Source organism: Mytilus trossulus, chromosome 7 (assembly GCF_036588685.1).
Source record: "Mytilus trossulus isolate FHL-02 chromosome 7, PNRI_Mtr1.1.1.hap1, whole genome shotgun sequence".
NCBI lineage: Eukaryota > Metazoa > Mollusca > Bivalvia > Mytilida > Mytilidae > Mytilus > Mytilus trossulus.
The window spans coordinates 65,765,381-65,788,048 of NC_086379.1; the positions used below are offsets into that span (position 1 = coordinate 65,765,381).

The 22,668-nt window shown below is 32.4% G+C and overlaps 2 protein-coding genes across 2 annotated transcripts; both read right to left on the reverse strand.

Moving 5' to 3' along the window:
* Positions 1–6,663: 6,663 nt before the first annotated feature.
* On the reverse strand, positions 6,664–10,619 carry LOC134727216 (rhodopsin, GQ-coupled-like). The gene is made up of 4 exons (XM_063591596.1): positions 10,593–10,619; positions 9,705–9,912; positions 9,034–9,170; positions 6,664–8,145 (listed from the first exon to the last, which is right to left on the reverse strand). The coding sequence occupies exons 1-4, from the start codon at positions 10,597–10,599 to the stop codon at positions 6,716–6,718; spliced, it is 1,782 nt and encodes a 593-aa protein (XP_063447666.1). The 5' UTR covers positions 10,600–10,619; the 3' UTR covers positions 6,664–6,715.
* Positions 10,620–17,350: 6,731 nt separating this feature from the next.
* On the reverse strand, positions 17,351–20,679 carry LOC134726598 (rhodopsin, GQ-coupled-like). Its single transcript, XM_063591009.1, has 4 exons — positions 20,595–20,679; positions 19,763–19,979; positions 18,904–19,040; positions 17,351–18,441 (listed from the first exon to the last, which is right to left on the reverse strand). Exons 1-4 carry the CDS (start codon positions 20,599–20,601, stop codon positions 17,351–17,353), a joined length of 1,452 nt encoding a protein of 483 aa, XP_063447079.1. The 5' UTR covers positions 20,602–20,679.
* Positions 20,680–22,668: the final 1,989 nt, after the last annotated feature.

Sequence of the window (22,668 nt, forward strand, 5' to 3'; positions counted from 1 at the left end):
TCTTATGTAGAAAATGGTGGATTGAATCTGGTTTTATAACTAGCTAAACATCTCGCATCAAATTCGATTATATTAACAACAATGCGGGAACAAAACAAACAAACATAATAGGTAAAAATATCAAAATTCCACCAGTCAACATTGTTTTATAATCTTTATCAACTACAAAAGTCCCCGAAATGACAAATGTACAAAAAACCAATTCAAATGGCAATACTTCAGTTGCTTAATCCCGATCTACAAATATAAAATATCAACAGAATAAAAGACAAACGAGCTTTATTCACCCTAAGTTATACATATTTAGTTTGGTTATATTTTTTCCGAAACAAAATCAATGTAAGTACCATGAATAGTATTTTCCCACATTTCTCATAGAAAAGCGGGAAAATATTGCAACGTTCTTTTGTTTATCATCAATATTTATAAGGTTTTACACCATCCATTGGGGTTTTCAAGGGCTTCACTTTCTAGCCATCATTTAGCCCAGTAAGCTCATTTTAATAATTTTATAATTGCAATTACTCGTGAAGTCTAACAATTTAATTTTATCCATGACATTAGACATTTTAGAAACATGGTTTCATTTATTATTATACATAAATAATGATTTCAGTGTTTTTCAAGACGGTATCCTCTATAAATGACTGTTAAATATCGGAGACATAAATGAATACACTATTGAAGAATTTGATAAAGAAAACATTGTACATATTTGTTATTTATAAAATTTGCACTGTTGGACGTTATTTGAGATACAATTAAGGTAGATTGATGGTATACCGCCATCTTGGATTTTACAATCACAGTACGAAATCGGTCTAGTTATTTGCCTAAATCTGCCAATTTAGAGACAGAATTGTCATTCAATAGTCAGACTGTTTTTCTATTTGAAGAAAACCTGTTTATTAATGGATTCATTCAAAATATTTTATCAAATATCATTTTTTGGGGGTTTTAAACTATTTTTTTTTCCAAATAAGCCATTTAAGGGGAGATAACTCTTTTAGTACAAAATTTATACTGGGCTAATAGGGAATTTTTTTTATTTTTACTTGAAGCAAGAAAACAAGTTCGGTGACACCATGTTTTCTTTTTATTTTCTTCAAACATATTATGAAACCTTTCTTCTCACAATTTATTTCAAAATTCTATCTCATAGAACTTTTTTAATGCACACTTATGTGTTTTTTCATGAACAAACTAACCAAATTTTTGCAATTTTGAAAAATAGCACGGTGATCCATACTTTTTATTAAATTTTTGAAAAGAGCATAGTAAAATCTTCATTTTGGCAAATTATAAAAAAAATCTGTCTCAAAAAAATTATACTGGTGATCTACCTTAAGCTTTTTAAAAATTCGACGGGCAGTCGGCAAAATCACCGTCTCTACAGATAAGAGAATAGCAAAAACAGGTTAACAATATATTAACAATTGAAAGGATTAACATTGTTAATAACATTGAGAATGGAAATTGAGAATTTGTTAAAGCAAAAACAACCCGATCATAGAGCAGATAACAAGTAAGACTACAATTTTCAGAGTGTATCTATTAAAAAAAGAATGGATTATTTCGTAAATTTTAAAAACCAAGCGCAAAAGCATTTGTTGTGCTTCACCTTAAGATATTCTTACCAATTCCTTTGATTCCGAACGTCCAAATAAGTTCGTGTAAAAGAATAATTAACAATAAGGAACGAAAACCAGGAAAAGAACAATAAAAAATATTGGCTGTTAATATGAATTTGTTTAAAGTCATAAGAAACGAGTGACCGGTGAAAAATAATGTTCTTCCAATTCTTGAACCAATACATACAAACATCATAAACTTAGTCTTCTGTGCACGAATTTATAATTTTTTTCGTGTAAATTTCGTATAATTGTCATTATTTTTTCAATCGTTCGTGTTGTTGTGAAAATATGGCAGGTAATCAATGTTCGAGTTTTGAAGCCGAAGTTTAACGTTTGTCACCTGTTTGTCAACAATCGACAAAAGTCAACAATAAAGCATGGAAATTGAGTACGTGTTTAACATGTAAATATAGATATAGTTAAAATAAAGTAAACTTCTTCTAAATATGAATAAATTGAGGAATTTTCTTCAGAAAAAAGTATATGTATATAAGTTTTATAATGAAAACTACCCATTGAGTTATAAAAAAACATATGCATTATTTTTTTTAATTTGAGGTTTCTTATGACTTTAAATAAAATCGTTTGGATAAATTTCAGGTGCACAATTATAGAATTATTTAAGACTTCAAGCAAATTGTCATCAAGGTAACAACTGGTGTTATTAAACTTTTCAATTACAATGGGGGAAATTATAAACTAAATACCGACAAAAGATAAATTTAGAAAGAGAGAAGTTCATTAAACCTGACAAAATCAAAGGCTCTACTATATCAACTAAGTGAGAGGGTTAGCGCTATAGGACCAGGTCTAATCCACCATTTTCTACATTTGAAAATGCCTGTACCAAGTCAGGAATATGACAGTTCTTGTCCATTCGTTTCCTGTTGATATAATTTGTAATGTGTTTTTTTGTTATTTAACATTATTGAGAGTGATATCTTGACTATCTATTTTTTTTCCATATATACCAGAATTGATGATTGTTGGGTATGATTAATATATGATTTTGCTGACATAAATAACACAATTTTAAAACGAAACTTTAGCAGAACACTGACTTTAGCTCTACCGTTTCGACAATTTTGTCACACCAGTAGGACCGAAAAAAACCAATCAAAGTCAAACTATGTTCCAATTGTTAAAGAGACAGTATAATTGAACGACAAATGACAAATAATAATAAAAACACAGGGTTTTATGCCATACGATACAGTTTTGATCCAATAATGATTTTTTTATGAAAATTTGCATGTAGGCTTTTTTGTCTGATTTGATCAAATATCTAATGAAATATATACCATCTTGTGCTACTTTTGAATTAAGCTGAGGTTGAATTTTCTGATATTTCCTAAAAATAGGATTTGTGGATGTATTTTACCTTTCAACAGAAATACATAACTTTATTGTTTTAAAGACAAGCTTTTTTTGTTAATGCCAGATAAAGTAGTGCATTGAGATTCTGTACAGTTAAGATAGCCATACAGGAACATCGCCAATAACGACGGTGCACCGTCTTTTGAACCTAAATAGTATTCAACACGTACCAATAAAGGCAACAATAGTAAACCGCTGTTCGAAAGTCATCAATCGATTGAGAGAAAACAAATCCGGGTTACAAACTAAAACTGAGGTAAACACATCAACTATAAGAGGAAAACAACAAATCAACAGTAACACAGATTCTAATGGATATGCACATACTGTCAGGTAGACTTCTAATAATGGATTATGTTCCAATTTCTGTAGTATGAATGTGAAAAAAAAAATATGAATGATTTGAAAATTGCTACAAAAAAAACCACACGTTTCCAATTTCTAAAAGAATATATCCTAATAGACAGTTGTCCAATAATTCTTATTGATCGGAATTCATTTATAAAATATTGATTGCATGTACAAAAAATCTAAGTAGGATTATTTGTAAGCGGTAGTCACACTAAATACTGCTAAATGTTACACTGTCTAAGAAGATTTCAGAATGATATATAGTACTTAATTACTTGATTGTGTGAAATTGTGTAATGGATGTTACTATTGTTAAAGCTTGATGTATTGTATGCTCATTGTCTTTTATTAAGTACTTTTGATAAAAACTGATCAGACGATAGCAAAAATCAAAATATCTAATGACAAAATCAAAGGTCCAAACACATAAAATTAATAGAAAACAACTGTCATATAACTGACTTGGTACAGGCGTTCTCTTATGTAGAAAATGGTCAATTAAACCTGATTTATAGCTAGCTATACCTCTTACTTGTATGACAATCACATAACATTCAAGTATAGTTAAAACAATGTGGGAACAAATTCAACAGCCATGATAGGTAATAGTGTAAAAATTGGGATGCAGCAGTCAACATTGTGTTATTACCTCAATAATTTTAAAAACTAACAACTATGGCATAAAAAAACCAAAAAGGTATACACAGCACACAAGCACAAATGGCAGACAAGAATGCACATAGACCAATAATAACACAATGACGGGATGTATAAATCCAGAGCCACACCAAAAAGATATAACCAAAATTGGACTGAAAAGTAAAGGTTTATTATATACAAAGATAAATAGAATAACAGCATAACATGTTATAAAGATGATAAACAGCGTCAGTACCGAGAATCTATACCACAAGACCATGATGTATTATTTGTGAAGTTTATACGGAATATTTATCACCGAGGTATTGATATCTTCCGATGAATTGTTTTAGAAATAAAGAAGAGACGTATTGCGATATAATCCTGGTTACCAACTTTCTGCACATATATCTTTATTAATGATTGTTTCCACAATTGTCACCAAATTCTGAGGTGGCATTAGGTTGATAATTTCAAAATTAGAATCATCTCGTTTTCATTAAATCTGGAACTGAGATGACCACTCATGTCGAATTCCAGGTTATAATAAAAAATAAGACGAAGGAAGCCGTGTCTGTAAAGCTTTGTCAACCCTACAGTCCAACCCGGTTGAATGCAATTAGACGATAAAGCATGATATACAAATTCTTATATTTGAACTCTTTAATCATTTTGACAAAAAGAAAGACTAGAAGAAAAAACCTGCGATCGATTAATGTTGAATTAAATGTTAAATAACTTTTGAAACAGTTGCGCGATATTAAATGACACTTTAAAGGGGCACTGGCTGTCAATTTCATGTTCACCGATTAGACTCAAATTCTCATATTTTATTTGCAACAATGTAAAAATATTTCCAAACTATCAAAAATGTCAAATTAACAATTTACAGGACATGGACTCAATAAGATGTTGTTTCTTTTCGTGTGAAAGGGGTAGGTCTTGTAAGGGCCGATTTTGTCCTTAAATTTCAGGTTCATCTTACGAAAGATTTTGGACATTTAAGTAGATATAGGAAGATGTGGTGTGAGTGCCAATGAGACAACTCTCCATCTAATTACAATTTAAAAAAAAGTAAACCAGTATAGGTCAATGTACGGCCTTCATCACGGAGCCTTGGCTCACACCGAACAACAAGCTATAACGGGCCCCAAAATTACTAGTGTAAAACCATTCAAACGGGAAAATCAACGGTCTAATCTATATAAAAAAAAACGAAAAACGAGAAACACGTACATATTTCATAAACAAACGACAACTTCTGTACATCAGATTCCTGACTTAGGACAGGTGCAAACATTTGCAGCAAGATTAAACGTTTTAATGGACCCAAACCTTCTCCCCTTTTCTGAAACAATAGCATAACATCACTACATAGAAAAACACGATAAAATATATATAAGTGTCTATTTTAATTGATTCAATTAGTTTATGTGAAAGATTTTAACTGATTTAGTCATTAAAAACGCTCCGATTCAAGCTTAAACATGAAAAATCTATCAAATTTTCCAAAAAAGGTCACATTTCAGATGGTTTTTGTCAAAATTTAAAATGGCCGCATCCGTGTTCATCTTCAACCTTCTTATATGTTATGTCATTACATCAAATATAACTTTTAAATATTATGAACGAACACGAATGCGGTCATTTTCAATTTTGACAAAAACCATCTGAAAAGTGACCTTTTTGGAATATTTCGTCTAAAATTTAACAAAAACAGCCCTCATTTATGTAGCAGAAGCATGATACTTACCAATAAATAGAAGATTACGTATTCACAATTTTGTAAAACTGCTATATTTTGAGGCAGAAAAGGGGTCTTACTGAACCTACTCCTTTAGCCAAGACGCCATCTACTAAACTCTCGAGTTGACCTTCTATGACCATTAAGCGATGTAAACATAAACACAGATATAAATAGATTAAATAACTCGTGCAACTGACAGTATTTCATAATGAGTTGTAGTAAGGGACCTTGTACACAGGAACATCTTGTTATAAGGGATAAGGGATCGCCTACCAATGAAGAGTTGTTGTAAAGTATTTTAACATAGGTATAGCGATTAGGGAATTTGTACACAGTTAGAGCTGGTGTATGGGAGCTTTCACACAAGAATAGGTATTGTAAGAGATCTGATACTCCTAGAATGGAAAAGATACTCCAATATATTCATTTTACTTAAAGACAAAAGTCGTTTTCAATTTGTATATTGTGTATTTTTGGATATTGTTTTCGCTCATTTATTCCAGATACTAATTTTAGTAACTCAAGGTTTTTTCAGTTTACCTTAGAAATTAACACGGTATTGACACTGTTATCATATCAAAATAATGGTTCTTTGTAACGTTATTATAAAATTGTATTATAACTTGTTTAGCAGTATATTAACACAAGATTAACAAATTTTTACATTACAGGGAACCATAAAAATATAGGAAGTCATTTTATATGTTTTATTACATGTTGTACTATCAAATACTAGTAAGTCATTTAAAACAATGTATGGCATTTTAACATTAATCACACAAACAACAAATTCGAAATTAAAATAACAAACATTAACAAATTCTTTAAGTTATGAAATTACTTTTCATAATTACTACAATGTTTGTACAAATTCATCAAAATATTATTGAAAACTGCTTAATAAATGTTAAGTTTATATATTACACATTTGAGCACGTGAAATAAAAATTAAGGCAATGTTTCCACCTTATACATGTCCATCATCAATAACTGCAGTTTTGTCATTATCATCCGCTCCTTTATCATATGCATCGTTACTGTAACAAACTTTAGAAGAGTTACCCTCGTCTGAACTTGAGTCACGTGTTTGTTTATTATCAGTACCGCTATCTTTACCATGATCCTTTTGCACTTCTATTTGTTTATCTTGGTGTGCCTTTTTCTCATTAGCTTTTACATTTGCCGTATTATCTATATTTTGTGTTACAATGGGTAAACTTGGACCAGGTTTTTTGGTAACAGTGTCACTAGTTTTTCCCGTTGCAACCAAATGTGCAAGATATGTTGCCATGTCAATCTGTTTCCCATTGTCAATAACATAAACGCCTTTTTGGGCATTATCTGGATTTTGAAGATTATTTTGTGGTGGGATATTTGGGGTGTATTGTGACTGAACAGCCGGTGGTCTGTTAGAAACGCTTACCAGTGCTTGTATTAGTTCTCGTACAATATCTTCAGAATCAGGGGAAGCCATTGGACTACTCTTACTAGGCTTTTTATTAGAACGTCTTGAGAAGGATGTGTCTGATACCGCCTTTTTCATTTCAATAGATTGACCGTAATCATCAATTTGACTTATACAGCTGGAAACTTCACTATCAGCCCTACCATCATAATAACTATCGTTGCTAACTTGTCGGCTAACTTGTCGTTTTGTTGTGACTTTGGAATGAGAAGTACTGGCAGATCTGGCAGGTGTTACATCACAGCAACACAATAACCAAGGGACTCGTTTATGTAAAGCTTGTCTAAATCTTGGATGACTAAACGCATATACAATAGGATTATGCATAGCTGCAGCTTTTGCAAGCATAACTGGTAGTTCTGAAACGTATGGTGTCACCCATTCAGCAGGCCCAAATTGAGCAATCAGTGCCACTGTAGCATATGGACTCCACGAAAGTAAATACAGGAGAACGATAATCATAGCGATTTTAGCAATCCTAACTTCTGCATTTGCTTTTTCTTGATTATTGCGAATATCTTCAATTTTCATCTTTTTTGCCATATTTAACATTTCATTTTCGTGTTTCCTGATTGCTTTCCAGATTAAAACATATGAGACGATTATCATGACCAAAGGAAGTACAAATCCCCCTAAATACATGCCAATCATGTATGCTCTCATATGGGGCTCGGTACTTATATAGTCGAATGTGCACGAGGTTTGGAATCCTTCAGGGACGTATGCTCCCCACCCAAATATCGGAGGAACCGCCCATACTAATGACCATATCCACACTAACACTATCATCATGAAGGCCTTCCTTCTTGTCATAAATTGTGCAGCTTTGAGGGGCTCTGCTATGTTATAGTAACGGTCAATTGATATAGCTGCCAAGGTGATTATCGACATAAGGCCGAACAATCCTCCAATGAATCCATATAACTGACAAGCTGTAAGGAAATTACAATGGATAAGTAAAAAATATCAATAAGATATTGAAACTCACAACGCAATGGTTAAAAAAGTATAAGATAAAGCACAAAATAGTAAACTTAAATGAGCAAAATGAACACCACAAAAACTTTTGATTATCTCAAGTGGTCCGGAAAGGAGCACGACGTTATAGTAATCAAACTTTACGTTTGGGAATTATTTCAAAAACTTGTTGTTTGGAATTTTTCGACTGTCCCAATACATAAATTCTGTTTATTGTGATAGATAATATCTAGAAACGTTACATAAAGTTATACTCAAAAAGATTTAAAAGCAAATAGTCATTATGAAGTAAGTATGACTTAATTACACTTATATATCAGACCTTCACATGCAGTTTAATGGAGACTCACAAAGAAATGAAATTTAACGTACATTCAACTTTTTGGTTTCGAAATACGTAGTTATAAGCCTGAAATCACGGATGTCTTTGTACAACTGAGAGAATCTTACGAGATATAGCGTGTTCAGTTTTTCATAACTTGGAAAAAATATTTCATTTTGCATACAAGATTTTCCGTTCAAGCTAAATAATTAGAGATAAACCCCCTTTATATCCATGCTGTTGACTGGAAATGTATCTGCTGCTGTGACACATATCTAACATACTAAATTTGTAATTCAAAAGTCTAGTCGGACAAACATATAATGAATAAGACCTTCCTTCCTTCACCCGCTGATTGGGTTGCACTTGTTCATGACTGAAGTTTTGTACAATGTGTATCGTTAAATAATGATTTGATGTTTAATTCAATTTGAAATGTTATATTGTCGTAGACATTTTATACGGATTGACATTTCTAATTTCTTATTACAGATTTGAACAATATTTATGTTGCCTTTACCTGCATCACCCCACATCCACTTCCGGTTAAAGGCAGAAATTGTAAGAAGTGGAAACCCGTTGACTGCTGAGAATACCAAGTCACTAAGAGCCAAGTTCATTATCAGCATATTTGAAGGCGTTTTTAAATTTTTCGTTCTGTAAAATAATAATATAATTATATAGTAATCAGATGACAAAAATCAGAAACGAATGCGTCTTTCTTGTGATATAACAATCAGTAGAAAGTTTGTCTCCTCATTGGACTTCAACCACCATTAGTGTTCATCGATGCTATATCAGTTTGTTATTTATTGTAGAACAACGGCGATTAAATTAAGTTATACCTTATGCAACATTTTAATTAATAGCCAATTTATATGCATCGTTAACAGGTATTGGTAAATAATTTCTTTTTTCTTTAAATATTTTTCAACAGCGATATCCTTATCTACACAGAGTACCATGACAAACTTGTAGATGTAATATAGATGCCAGGAAAAGCCCAATAACTTAAGTATAATGTAAAACGTAAGACATATACTGTATTTCGAAAGTCAATGTAACATGATTTTGAAATGGATTTTTCTTGTTGCTCCTTAATAAAAATGTGAAACAAATTGTGTAATATATGTTCCTTTGCCAGATTGAAATGCATTCTTGATCCGTATGTCTCTTGACATTGTAACTTACGTGCTGAAGATCCATATGACGATAGAGTTTCCAATTATTCCAGTAATACCGACAAAAGTTATATATATTCCAACCATGTAGTGATACTCATCAGGAACAGGTGGAAATTGCTTCCAGTGGGGATGAATAAAGTATCCATATGTATCATAGACGGATGTAGTACCATTAAAAGGAAGTGACGTCACGTTATCTGGCGACGCTGAGGAGCCTGGAAATGAATATAACAAGATATACACAAATGACGTTGCTTAAAGACCCCCCTCCGAATTACTGAAAATTTAAAGGACAGTACATGATGGCGATATTCAAAATATGAGGCGTGACCTGCTTGCAAATAAAAACGATCATAAGATAAACAAAACAAACAACACTAAAGTTGACATGGATAATTTCAAATGAACAGAGATTCTTGCTGTCAAAATTTTTACAATCGGTCAGAAAAAGAAATTATTAAAGAAAATTATCGGAACAGTAAATATTATAAATCTCGTCCTGATGCAGTTAAATCATAATAAACATATGTAGATTATTTATTTTGAAAAATATTTGTCATCCACAGAAAAGGTATATTCATACCAATTTAGTTTTTACACGTTTTTAAAACCAATGTTTAAAAGTCAACCATAAAAGTGTTTTAATTTTTTTTTGACAGTTTGGTCCGCATTTAAAGTAATTACATTATTGCATCTTTAAATGAAAAAATGATCTGCAGGTAAACTATTCTCAAAATGATATTTTTTATTGGTTTAGAAAAAATAGATTTTTATTTAAAGATATGCAAAATTGCTTTAAAATGAAGTCCAATGTTCCAACTTTTTGTTGCATTTGTTACTGGAATTAAAATAAAAAAAATATTCTTAAAAAAAAAAGAACTAAAAAAGAACTCACCAGACATCTTCCAAATAATTTGTTCGTGAGACGAAAAGTATATTCAACATCCTTTATATGAGCAATGACAAAGTAATATATAACGTCAATAAGAGGTTTAACAAAGATCACGATGGAAAAAATAAAGAAGGATAGAACTTTTAATTATCTTTATATCACTGTGAACAGTACCAACAAGAGGGTGTGGAGATATTTGTCAGGCAATCTATAATTATTTGTTATTTAACTTTTTACAGACACAGATATAAATCTACACTGAACCAACCACAAGGTTACATCAGCAAGAAAAAAAATCTTTTGATATTATTATAATTTTCTTTATTGAAAACGTGAGCATAGTTCGCACTGAATGACAGGGGATTGAAAATAAACAGCTTCATATATTAATTAATTATACACTGATTATCAAACACACCTTATATACACACCAAACAAAAGGAAACTGTTTAAATAAACTCATCATAGATACCTGGATAAAATTTTGTGTTTACGCCAGACGCGCGCTACAAAAGACTCATCAGTGACGCTCGAACCAATAAAGTTGAAACAGCCAAATAAAATACGAAATTGACGAGCATTGCGGACCGACATTCCTAAACGTTTTGCAAATACAGCAAGGTTTTTGTATATCATGTGCAGTGAATATTATTTGTGTCTACTGTATGTTGTTGTTATTTTACAATCAATATATTCGTTTTATAACAACAACATTGGGTCATCATTAACATGTATCTACCGCATATCTCATTGTGCAAAACGAATGCAACTATAAGGCAATAACTACAGTGACGAGCAGAAAAGCTTTACTATTCAGTTAGCAAAGACTTTTTGGTTGGACTGTTTTACACATTCGGCGTTTCCATTCTCAATTTCATCAAATGAGTTTCTTCTCTCATTCAATGCAAAAGTGTTATTGCATTTTTATCATGTGTTGATAAAGAATGAATCTTTTAAGATCTTGATATAAGGAGAACTAACGTAACTTCTTTATTTAGATGCATACGTAATCTATGTTTGTGTATCCCCTTTTTGGCAGTTTTGGAAAGAAATGCTCTTAACGCTGATGCGAAACACCACTGACGGGCAAACAAATCTTAAAAACCAACTTCAAAATACTGATGAATTCAGTCGAGAATTATGCCAGCCATTGGGTTAATCACGAAAAATGATACGCATATACTCTTTTCAAATGGATTAAGGTTATAAGGTCATTTATACTCATCAGAATTACGAAATTGAATAGGTCTATCAATATCCGTGCTACATCAATCTTTAAAGATCAACGTATTGGATACCTGGCCTACTTAAGTATCCTTTAAAAAAAACCGCATATTGATGGGTTTTCCAAGTTCTCTTCGTAACCTTCTTTTACATTATTGACATATTTTTTTTTTCAAAATCAGTATTCAAAACCAGGCTTCAAAGTTATTCGGAAACTGTCTTTTCTAAAGGTGGCGTGATACTAAAAAAAATGCAAAGGATACATACAGTCATAGACTCCTTCGATTTGCAGCAGTAGTAAAACGTTGACTTTTCTACACTTTACACATGTATTTTCTATTCAGAACTATAATTTAAATTTGTATTTCTTAGATTCATAAAAAGAATTCTCAACGTGGATAAAACTTTCTTGTCTTAGGGAGGAATACCTTCTGCTTTGTAAAAAATCACTCTAATTCACACAAAAAGTTCTCTGAAACTGAAATTATCAAAATGCTTGATTTGTTACGTTTGGGGGACGCTTTTTTCAACAAACTATCGCCATTCCATTGGAACTAACTGTTTCCTTTTTCTTGTTGACTTATTCCTTTATGTGACTGACTTCATACAGGAACTTCTAAGGCAGAAATAAAAGAAGTTTCCAGTAACCTTTGATTTTACTTTCTGAGATAAAGATAATGTTTCTCAATAATCAATGAATAATTCAAAAGTTGGTGACTCTGTTGAACGCATCTTCCCCATCGAGATAAAGGATACAACAGATACAGTAGATCTATATATTAAGCTATTAAACTAAGAGTTCCAAATGTTGAAGTTGAAATGATGCCTCCGTTTTTACGACCGTCACCCCCAAGTTCGTTGACAGTTATCGAATACCCATTTCAAAGATCATAGCGGATATGTTCTTAATGTCGTAACTACAATACCGTCCCCTTTTCACGAATGTGAATACCTAATAAGAATTGTAACCGGGTCTGTACTAACACCAGCAACACTACGGTGGAGCAGGGTCTGTTTACCCTTGCGGAGCACCTAATATTACCACCCTCTTCATATGGAAACTCTCCTTGTCACTTAAGATGTCTCTTCATTGTGTATCAAAATACCTCATGATGACGGAATACAATCGTGTAAGAAATATGGAATTCGCGCAACACTTTAAAACTTTGAAATGCAATCATTCTCTGATATTTTTCTTTAATTACCTAGAAAAACAAAGCATTTCAACCTTTTAACCTACACATCTGTCTTGGCAGCCGGTTCATCGATGACATTATGTTGACATCAAATGCATTTAAATCCCAACAACAACTGGGTGATTTCATAAAACAGCAATCAACTTTCATCAGTAAATTTAAGTAACATGTAGAATGTTCTTCTCTTAAATCGTTTTCTTTGACACAACTACATCTATAAAGGACGGTGTCATATCAACAGACCTCTACTGTAAACCTACAAATAAACATCATACCACATCTTCTTTTTTATATATCAGTACCTTACACCCCAAAGCTGTCAACCCAAACACTGTACAAAAGGTATCCCGTAAAGCCAAGCTCTCAAAGTAAAGCAGATTTGCTCCTCTGAGGAGGCTGACCCTAAATGGTTACAGCTGGAACTGTAAATGTTTGACCAAACGAGGTAATAAGAAATGGGATATAGATAAAGTGTTTCTACGTGCTAACAATACCATTTGCAGACCTAATTCAGTATAAACTGAAAAGGCAAAGATGATGTCTCCTCTTATTAACGCTCTTCAACTGCAGGTTGTACAAGCCATAAGGTAAACAATGATATCTGACTAGCCAACAAATACTGAATATTCAAACATTAACTTGCCACATCGCTGGTTCTATGTTCACTATATGTTGCAATTTAACTTGCATAATAGTTATCAAAGGTACCAGGATTATAATTTAGTACGACAGACGCACGTTTCGTCTACATGAGATTCATCAGTGACCCTAGAATGTTGTATACCTTCTTTTGTCGATGTGGCATACAGTAGATTAGCGAATCAGAACAGTCATTTAACAAACGAATGAATGGTCATCGAAGATAATATACCTGCAATCCCGACCACTGTAACTGGTCATTTTAGAACACCTGGGCATGCCCAAAATGTGAAAAGTTAATTAATATATAGCGGTTGTACAGCTGTAGATGACCAAGACGTATGTACACTAATTTCGTCTGATGTGTGCTAGTTGACATTCTTTGTCTATAGAACATGATAAAAGTCAAAAGTTGTCCTTTAAACTAGCTTTTGGTAGCTAGGTGCTGATATATTGTTACTTTTCTTTTTGCTTTGCATCATTATGCGATACAAAGCTTTTTGCCATATGATATACATGCCATCTCGAAATGATTATGTATCAAAGTGAGTTCTTAATAGTTTCTGATGATGTTTCTTAGATTCTATTGACAGAAATGAAATATCTTTTATTAATGTTTGTTTATGAAATAGAGAATAAATATACACAGAAGACATGAACCCGGATTGAATAGGCTATCTGTATAGACATTCGATGTTTAGATTCTTTGCTGGAAATATGCTGCTCTCTATCGTACTCGTTTTTCGTTTTTATAAAGATTAGACCGTTTGTTTTCCTGTTTGATTGAGTTTACACTTTTCATTTTGTGGACCTTTATAGCTTGCTTTTCGGTGTAGCAAAGGCTCTGTGTTGAATGCCTTGTTTTGACCTATTGTGGTTAACAAATTGTGACTTTTATGGAAAGTTGTCTCATTGCCACTCATACCACATCTTCTGAAATCTATTTGGACTTTCTAAGTACCCACATCTGATTCATACCATCTCTAGAATATGTAGTTTCACAATAACTTCGATTGCTGGTAGATTTAATGTTAATAATTTAGAAAAGTGTTTGTTCGTTTGTTCTTGGAACACATCAACATACAGTTGTTTGAAGTGACACTTATGTTTAGATATCCAATACAGGGATGGAAGATCCAGTTATTCATCTTTGGTTGACATTCCAAAGGAACATTAAACTATTCTTATTTAGCATTTGCTCTTTAGTACGTATCGTGAGGTATATGTTGAGGTTCAAGTGAACTGTCAATACCTAGTTCTTTTATCAAGCAATTTATGCACTGTAATTTACACACATAAACAATGTTTTACGTGCTTTGTTCGTGCGGATACAACAAAATATTTGTCAAGGAGGTTGGTCAAGTGTTTTGCAACATTTGAGTCCTTATAAAGATTGATGTAGCATAGGTGTTAATTGTTTCATTCGGTTTTTTAATTCGGAAAGATCTGCGTCTTTTTTCTTTCGTATAACCCATTGGCGAACATAACCCTTGACTAAAAAGAAAAAAAAACTGATTTCAGAGGAAAATTCAAAACAAAATGCCCCTAATCAAATGACAAAAGCTCAAATGCATCAAACGAATAAATAACAACTGTATTTTTTCTGACATGGTACAGACATTTTCTTATGTAGAATATGGTATATTACATCTGGTTTCATAACAAGCTAAACACCTCACCCGTACGAAAGTAGCACATCGACAATGATGTTTGATAAAAAAAAAACCAGACCTAATAGGTAAACAGTCAAAAATAGGGGTACAGTAGTCGACATTGTGTTATTATCTCAATCACTATGAAAACAAACACATTTATTTGTGTTGGAGTTAAGTATGACGTCAATTTTCACTGAACTTATACGCAATTTTGTGAAGGGGCCAGCTTAGGCCCACTTTCGTGTACGGGATTTTCTCTCTGCGTTGAAGATCAATTGGTGGCCTTATCTGCTCTTTATTCGGTTTTTTGTTTATTCGGGTTGTTGTCTCTCTTATATATTCCCCATTTCCATTCTCAATTTTAAATATGAAAATACACATTTACCATGGCGCAATAAGACAATGACGGGATGTACAAGTCTAGCGCCACGTCATATGTTACAAAAAAAAACCACAAAAAGGTACATAACCAAAGCATATTTGCAAATGTGAGAGACAAGAATTAAAAAATTATCATTGAATAATATCACAATAACGGGATGTATAAGTACAGAGTAATGTCAAATGGATACCACAAAAATTAGATTAAACAGTGAAAGTAATATTCATAAAGACAAATAAAAAAACACGTTATTATGACGAACAACGTCAGTTCCCATAATCTAAACTCCAAGACCATCGTGAATTATTGTTTGTTAAGTAGTTGATACGGAATATTTATCAACAAGGTCTTGATACCTTCATATGAACTGTTTCAGAAAAAGGACGAGACATGTGTTTCAATTGTAATCACGATTCTCCTGTTTTCTTTTCATTTGTTGTTACATAACCGAACGAGAATAATTACCGACATTTTATTTATCATGATCAACATAACGAGTGTCAGTAGTGAATTTTAATCTGGAATTTTTTTTTTGCTTGTGTGCTTTGTCTATATGCATTTTTGTAATGATGACAAGTTTTTTTTTTTTTTTAGTGATTAAGATTTAAACACAGTATTGAATGTTGTACCTCTATTTTTGTCATGTTTACCTGTTATGTCTGTTTGTTTTCGGTTCACACATTGTTTTCAATACAATGGAGTTGTATGCGACTGTCATAAAAGTGTCTTTCTGAATATGAATGAAATATTTGCCACTGATGTATCCCAACTTTTGACATATTTACCTACTATGTCTGTTTGTTTTGTTCACACATTGTAATCCATACAATGAAATAATATGCGACTGTAATAAAACTAAGGGTCGCCCTGAATATGGATGAAGTATTTGCTACTGGACATACACAACCAATCAATCATACAAGTGAGAGCTTTAGCTAACTATTTAATCTGGTTTAATCTACTATTTTCGAGATCAGGATTATGAAAGTTGTTATCCATTCGATTATGCGTTGGAACATTTGATTTTGCTATCTGATTCGGGACTTTCCGTATTGAATTTTCGTCGGAGTTTAATATTTTTGTTATTTTTCATTTTAGTGGTAATTAACACAAAATTTGTGTAACGGGTTAGGTATGAGATTAGACGCTAAAAGTCGACTCAGTGGACACATTAGGTTAAATTTATGCCTTACAGTACTAAGATTGATCAGATGCTAAATGTTTTAGTAATAATTATCATATTGTGTTTTCTATGTTTAATATAAACCAATAGCATTTTAAACTAAATGCCTTAAGTGTGACACACTCACAGAAAGATGCTTCATCTTTATATTGCTAAAAATATTCTAAACAACATGGAACACATGCTTATCAAAATAGTCTAAATTCTTCTGTCAGCTACTAGTATTGCCTATGTCTATGCTTGATAGATTGTATAAATAAGTCTCAGAAAATGCAGTTAATCTTTGTTAAACTTCTTATTTCCCTTTGTATATAATGATATTTTCCATTCGACACTATACAGCAAGCATAACCTTGAACAGTAATCACTAACGATGGTAATTTAGAGACTTTTTCTAAACATCGAAGATATTATGTGATTCAAAAGTCATTTTTGTGTTTATTGATTACCACAATAGATTTTTTCTATTTATTGAGTTTTAATTATAATTTGGTATCGGTTGAAACGGACGTGTTTTCTGCAGTGGTCAACAGTTCAGCAAGGTACTTAGCTAGCTGTTCTTGTTTTCCACCACATACGGAAAAGACATCTTGGACTTGAGGATTAGTTCGATGATCAGGTTCCACATTTCTGTTTGCTACTGTTACAAGGGCTCTTACAAGTTCTATTATAATTTCAGGTGATCCGATGGTACTCTCGACGCTCCTGCTTCGCTGCATATTCAATCGTCCACTTCTATTTGGTATAGATTCGCCTATGCTCGTTACATAGCTAGATGCTTCACTTCCATAATAATTGCTATCGTCACTCATATTACGGCTAAGTGGTCGTTTACCAGAGGAATTGTTGGTTTTAGAGGTTATGTCTGAGGGTTTAACATCGTAACAACACGTTATCCATGGGACGCGTTTTGATAAGGCATTTCTGAACTTTGGATGACTGAATGCATACACGATTGGATTATGCATCGCGCACGTTTTTGCCAACATAACTGGAATTTCTGCCACAACTGGTGTTACCCATTCTGATGGTCCAAATTGACCAATCAGAGCAACCGTCGCATAAGGACTCCATGACAATATATATAAAGTAACAATAATCATTGCAATTCTTGCTACTTTTATCTCCATACTTGCTTTGTTTTGTTTATTTCGGAGATCGTCTGCCTTCAACTTATCTACAACTTTCTCCATTTCCCGTTCGTGCTTCCTGATTGCCTTTAGAATTAGCCCGTAACAAACAACGGTGATGGCCAACGGAACAACAAATCCGCCTAGATATAATCCGAATATGTATGATCGCATATGTGGCTCAGTACTTAGGTAATCAAAAGTGCACGATGTCTGAAACCCTTCGGGAATATAGGCTCCCCAACCAAATATTGGTGGAACAGCCCAGATGAGAGACCAGGCCCATACACACATCATCATCATTAAGGTTTTTCTTCTGGTCATGTTCTTAGCAGCAGACAGTGGTTTTGCAATATGAAGATATCTGTCAATGGATATTGCAGCCAAAGTATTGATCGACATCAACCCAAATAATCCCCCGATGAAGCCATAAAACTGACATGCTGAAATACAGAGGATAGAAAAATCATGGCATGATGTTTCTGTAATATTTAAGAAAACATTTAACAAAATGTTCGAAAACTTATTTCTATTAGAACATATATTTAAAATGTCCTTTTCGCAGTTTTAAAATACATAAGACTTCACTTTCGTTAAAATGCAAAAAAGGGAATCATTTGTCTTACATAGTTTATGCTTTCTGCACAATATATGTATATATACCGGTATATATCAAATGCATACGACAAGGGCTAAGAAGGTTTATTATATTTATCCAATCGATATGTTTCTATTCTCATGACTATAGCAAAATATATATAAACTTATTATGCGTATAATATACAAATAGCGTACCTCTACCCCACGTATGTCTACAAATTTTTGTTTAAACTTGTGTTTCTGAATGATACAATGACAAAACAGTTTGTTTGCGTATGGGTTTACATACATGCAATGAAACTTACCAGTATCACCCCACATCCATTTCCGATTGAATGCAGAAATACTTAGTAACGGAAATCCATTTACAGCCGAAAAGAGAAGGTCACTGACAGCCAGATTGGTGATCAGCATGTTTGATGGAGTTTTTAAGCTTTCGGTTCTGAAAAATGTTAGGAGGAAAAAATAGGAATAGCTAAGTTGTTAGCAAAAACGATCTAAAAAATAAGCATGTACAAATATAAAAGTTATAACATTAAATTTCCTTGCATTTAATGGAGAGACCGAAACGTATACGCTCAATAAATAGAGGGTATGTGGATATAAGAAAAATAAAACAACTTCTGAAATAAGTTTTGTCTGATTGGTTGAATTTCACCGATTGCTCGAATTAAACTTTGATGACTAATGTAGGAACAATGCAGTTATAATCCTGTACAGATACAATTTGGTTAAGTTTTTATCTATTTTTATTTATATGGCATTGAGCAATATACGAGCAAAATATCAGTGTTACCTCTTCTGTGACTTTCGTTATAGATATAAAAATGATGGTGTGCTGTCCTTTTTTAAATGTATAGTGTGTGGATCATATTAATGGCATTCTGTTGATGTTGATTCATTTAGAGCATGTTACATCATATTGACAGTTGTCTTTACTCGGATACTGACAACATAATTTCATTGGTTTGGTTGCTTTCCCATTTCCTTAATCCAACAATATATTTCATATGAATATGTATATTTCATATGAAATTGAATATGTACATGTAAATTATATGAATCTATTCATGCATTAAACGTCCATCTACAAAATTCTACATTTTACACCACTCGACATTACTTGTATAGCGATTGCGTTACCCATTATTGTAGAATACTTACGTGCTGAAAATCCATATGACAATTGAGTTTCCTATGATCCCAGTGATTCCAACGATAGTGATGTAAACTCCCACCATAAAATGCCAATGGTCCGGTACCAGTTCAAATTGTTTCCAATGAGGATGAATATAATAGCCGTACGTGTCGTACACACTAGTACTTACATTGTATGTACTAGTACTCAGAGCGACTTCAGGGTTTAGATCTGATGTTAACACTAAAAAATATATATTAATTGCTAGAGATAGTCAACTTTTTTTTACATTTTCCCGTTCATTTATAACTCTCATTGTCGGTAGTTTTCAAAGATAAATATGAACTGGGAATGCTTGATTAAACTTTTTAAAGTTCACAGATGTTTTCAGATAATAATGACGAAAGCCATCAATGGGTCTTCAATGCCGCGAGAAAATCTCGCCCTCAGCTGGTCCCTTATTAAAACTGTGTACTAGACTAGTTCAGTGAAAATGGTCGTCATACTTAATTCCAAATCATATAAGTGAACTAAAACTAAATTAATTATGCAAGACTCACAAAGATCACAGGCTCATGACTTTGGACAGGCGCAAAAAATACGGCTGAATTTAACCTATTTTGGGGAGATTTAGACCCTCCCTTTTTACCTCTAGCCAATGTAGAGTAAAGAAACACACACCAGTAAAGTACTAAGTTACATTTAAAAGAAGTCCGATTTCGATGTCAGAATAGGTTAAGCTTATGTTTAGACACATAATAATGACGGTGAATTCCTCAATTTATTATATCACCTGATATTGCCGTTTTTAAGACAAATATCAATTTCATATACATATAAAATATTTTATTTACTTACCTGACATTATTAGTTCCTACAGGAAGAAATGACAATGTTACCAATTCCATGCTGAATTTATATAGTGTATGTAGGTATTACTTTATTTTAACTAGTAAGAGGATGATAAAGGCGGAGGCAAACATTTGTAGCCAATTTTGTAAAAATAATCAGCTTAACCTTGCTATATACCTATTTTGAGAAGAAAAATATTTACTGATATTACTGATAATCTATTGTTTTGTGTTACATGTGATGTCGTGCTCACGTTTAGGTATTAAAATTAAATACGTAAAACATTGACATTCAATAGATGTCACATATATATATATATTTTCTGAAAAAAAAATGTATATTATAAATATGTAAACTGAGAAGAGGGGTAAAGTGTAATTAACACGTCTTCAATTTTTCACTAAAACACAATGTCATTGTTGAGATGTACTTTGGATTCTTTTAAAACACATTATGGCTGATTTCTGAACATGTAAGTAACAGAAAGGACGGACACCGACTGATTTTTAACGGCATACTTTGACTAAATATCGATACATCAAAATGAAGTCGTGGTAAAGCTGCTATCTTTCTCTGAGATATATTGTTTTGTAGTTTAAGTGCTTACTTTTTCAAAATCTGCCAAATTTGCAATATCTTCTCTTTAAATGAAGAAATTACTTTCTCTAAACTATTGGAATTCTTGGTTTTTGCAAGCTTTAAAAAAAGAAACAGTATATTAACAACCTCTACTGAGGTATACGGTCTTTTGAAGGTTAGTTTTACATTTTAATTGTGTTCATGATTGTAAAGGCGATTTATCTCTCCAATATTTACCGAAGCCAGTTTAATTGTGTATGACATTATCGAATATCGGTATTTAGACCGTAATCCAGTTCACCATTTTTAGTTTATTTAAACACCAAATACCACTCAAAAAAAGTCTTGCATTTCTTTTGCCCGAAAAAACAGTTTTGCACAAATCAAAGTTTTTTTGTTTCAGATTCTGGACTCTTTTTTTCTTTACATTTTTTTGTCGTTGTATTATCTGCCTATTGTCGACTCGTTGTTTTTCCTTCCCTTTATTGATTGTGAATGAGATGTCACTATACTAGACCTGCATGCTCGATATCAAAATAAGGCAGCCCTTCTTTTATTTGAAGTAAACTAAATAAATGTTTCTCTGAATTAAATATCTTTTCCATTAACTTCTTGGCAGATTTTTAATTTTGTTATAATATATAGTAACATCCAAACGACTAATTGCTCCGATCAATGAACACAGGTTTTTTTTTGTATATTTGATACTAGAAACGAAAAACGAAAATATAAAACAGTCAGATTTTTAAAGAGACAATTAAATTATATAACCAGAAAAGTTTTGTATGATAATATTATGTGATTCTATCGTAAACAGAGTAGAGAAATCGCAAAAACGAGAAGTTTCAAAGAAAGGTAGGAAGGTGACTATCCAAGTCTTCACATGAGATGATGTTTGAGTTCTTAATTTTGCTGTTTGAAAAGGGACCCTCCGTTTTGAATTTTTCATTGGTGTTCGGTACTTTTGTTACTTTTCTTTTTGTCATAAAATTGTATAACAAGTTCCATACCAATATGCATGTGCTCTAGGCTACAGCAGTACAGGACAGGAAGTTTAAAATTTACTTAATGCAAATACTTACATAATATGAAGTTTGTTTGATTTCTCATGAAAACTATCAGGAAATATGTGATGTTAAGTGACACACTAAGGTACATTTGTTTTTGTTTTTTATTATCATTACACCAAATAACGTACATTGTGCTAGCTGCTGTGTCGAATGGTATGTATACAAACACACAACGATGTTATAACGAGTAATTGTTATTACAAAGAAAAGGCAGAATAAAATTCATACAAGTGAGAGGTTTATCTAGCTATAAAACAAGGTTTAAACCACCATTTTTACAAAAGAAAATGCCCGTAATAAGTCTGGTATATGACAGTTACTATCAATTTGCTTGATGTCTTTGAGCTTTTCAGTTACCATTTGATTTCGGACTTTCCATTTTCATTTGCCTGAGAGTTCGGTATATTTGTTATTTTACTTTTAACCAATGT

Bases quoted from the DNA above. Each gene is read 5' to 3' on its own strand.
- LOC134727216 (XM_063591596.1), bottom strand. The intron at 9,171-9,704 runs GTAAGTTACAAT...ATTATTTTACAG, and splicing joins GTCATATGGATCTTCAGCAC to AACGAAAAATTTAAAAACGC. The intron at 8,146-9,033 runs GTAAAGGCAACA...ATTTCCTTACAG, and splicing joins GTGGATGTGGGGTGATGCAG to CTTGTCAGTTATATGGATTC.
- LOC134726598 (XM_063591009.1), bottom strand. The intron at 19,041-19,762 runs GTAAGTATTCTA...AACATTTTTCAG, and splicing joins GTCATATGGATTTTCAGCAC to AACCGAAAGCTTAAAAACTC. The intron at 18,442-18,903 runs GTAAGTTTCATT...TCTGTATTTCAG, and splicing joins ATGGATGTGGGGTGATACTG to CATGTCAGTTTTATGGCTTC.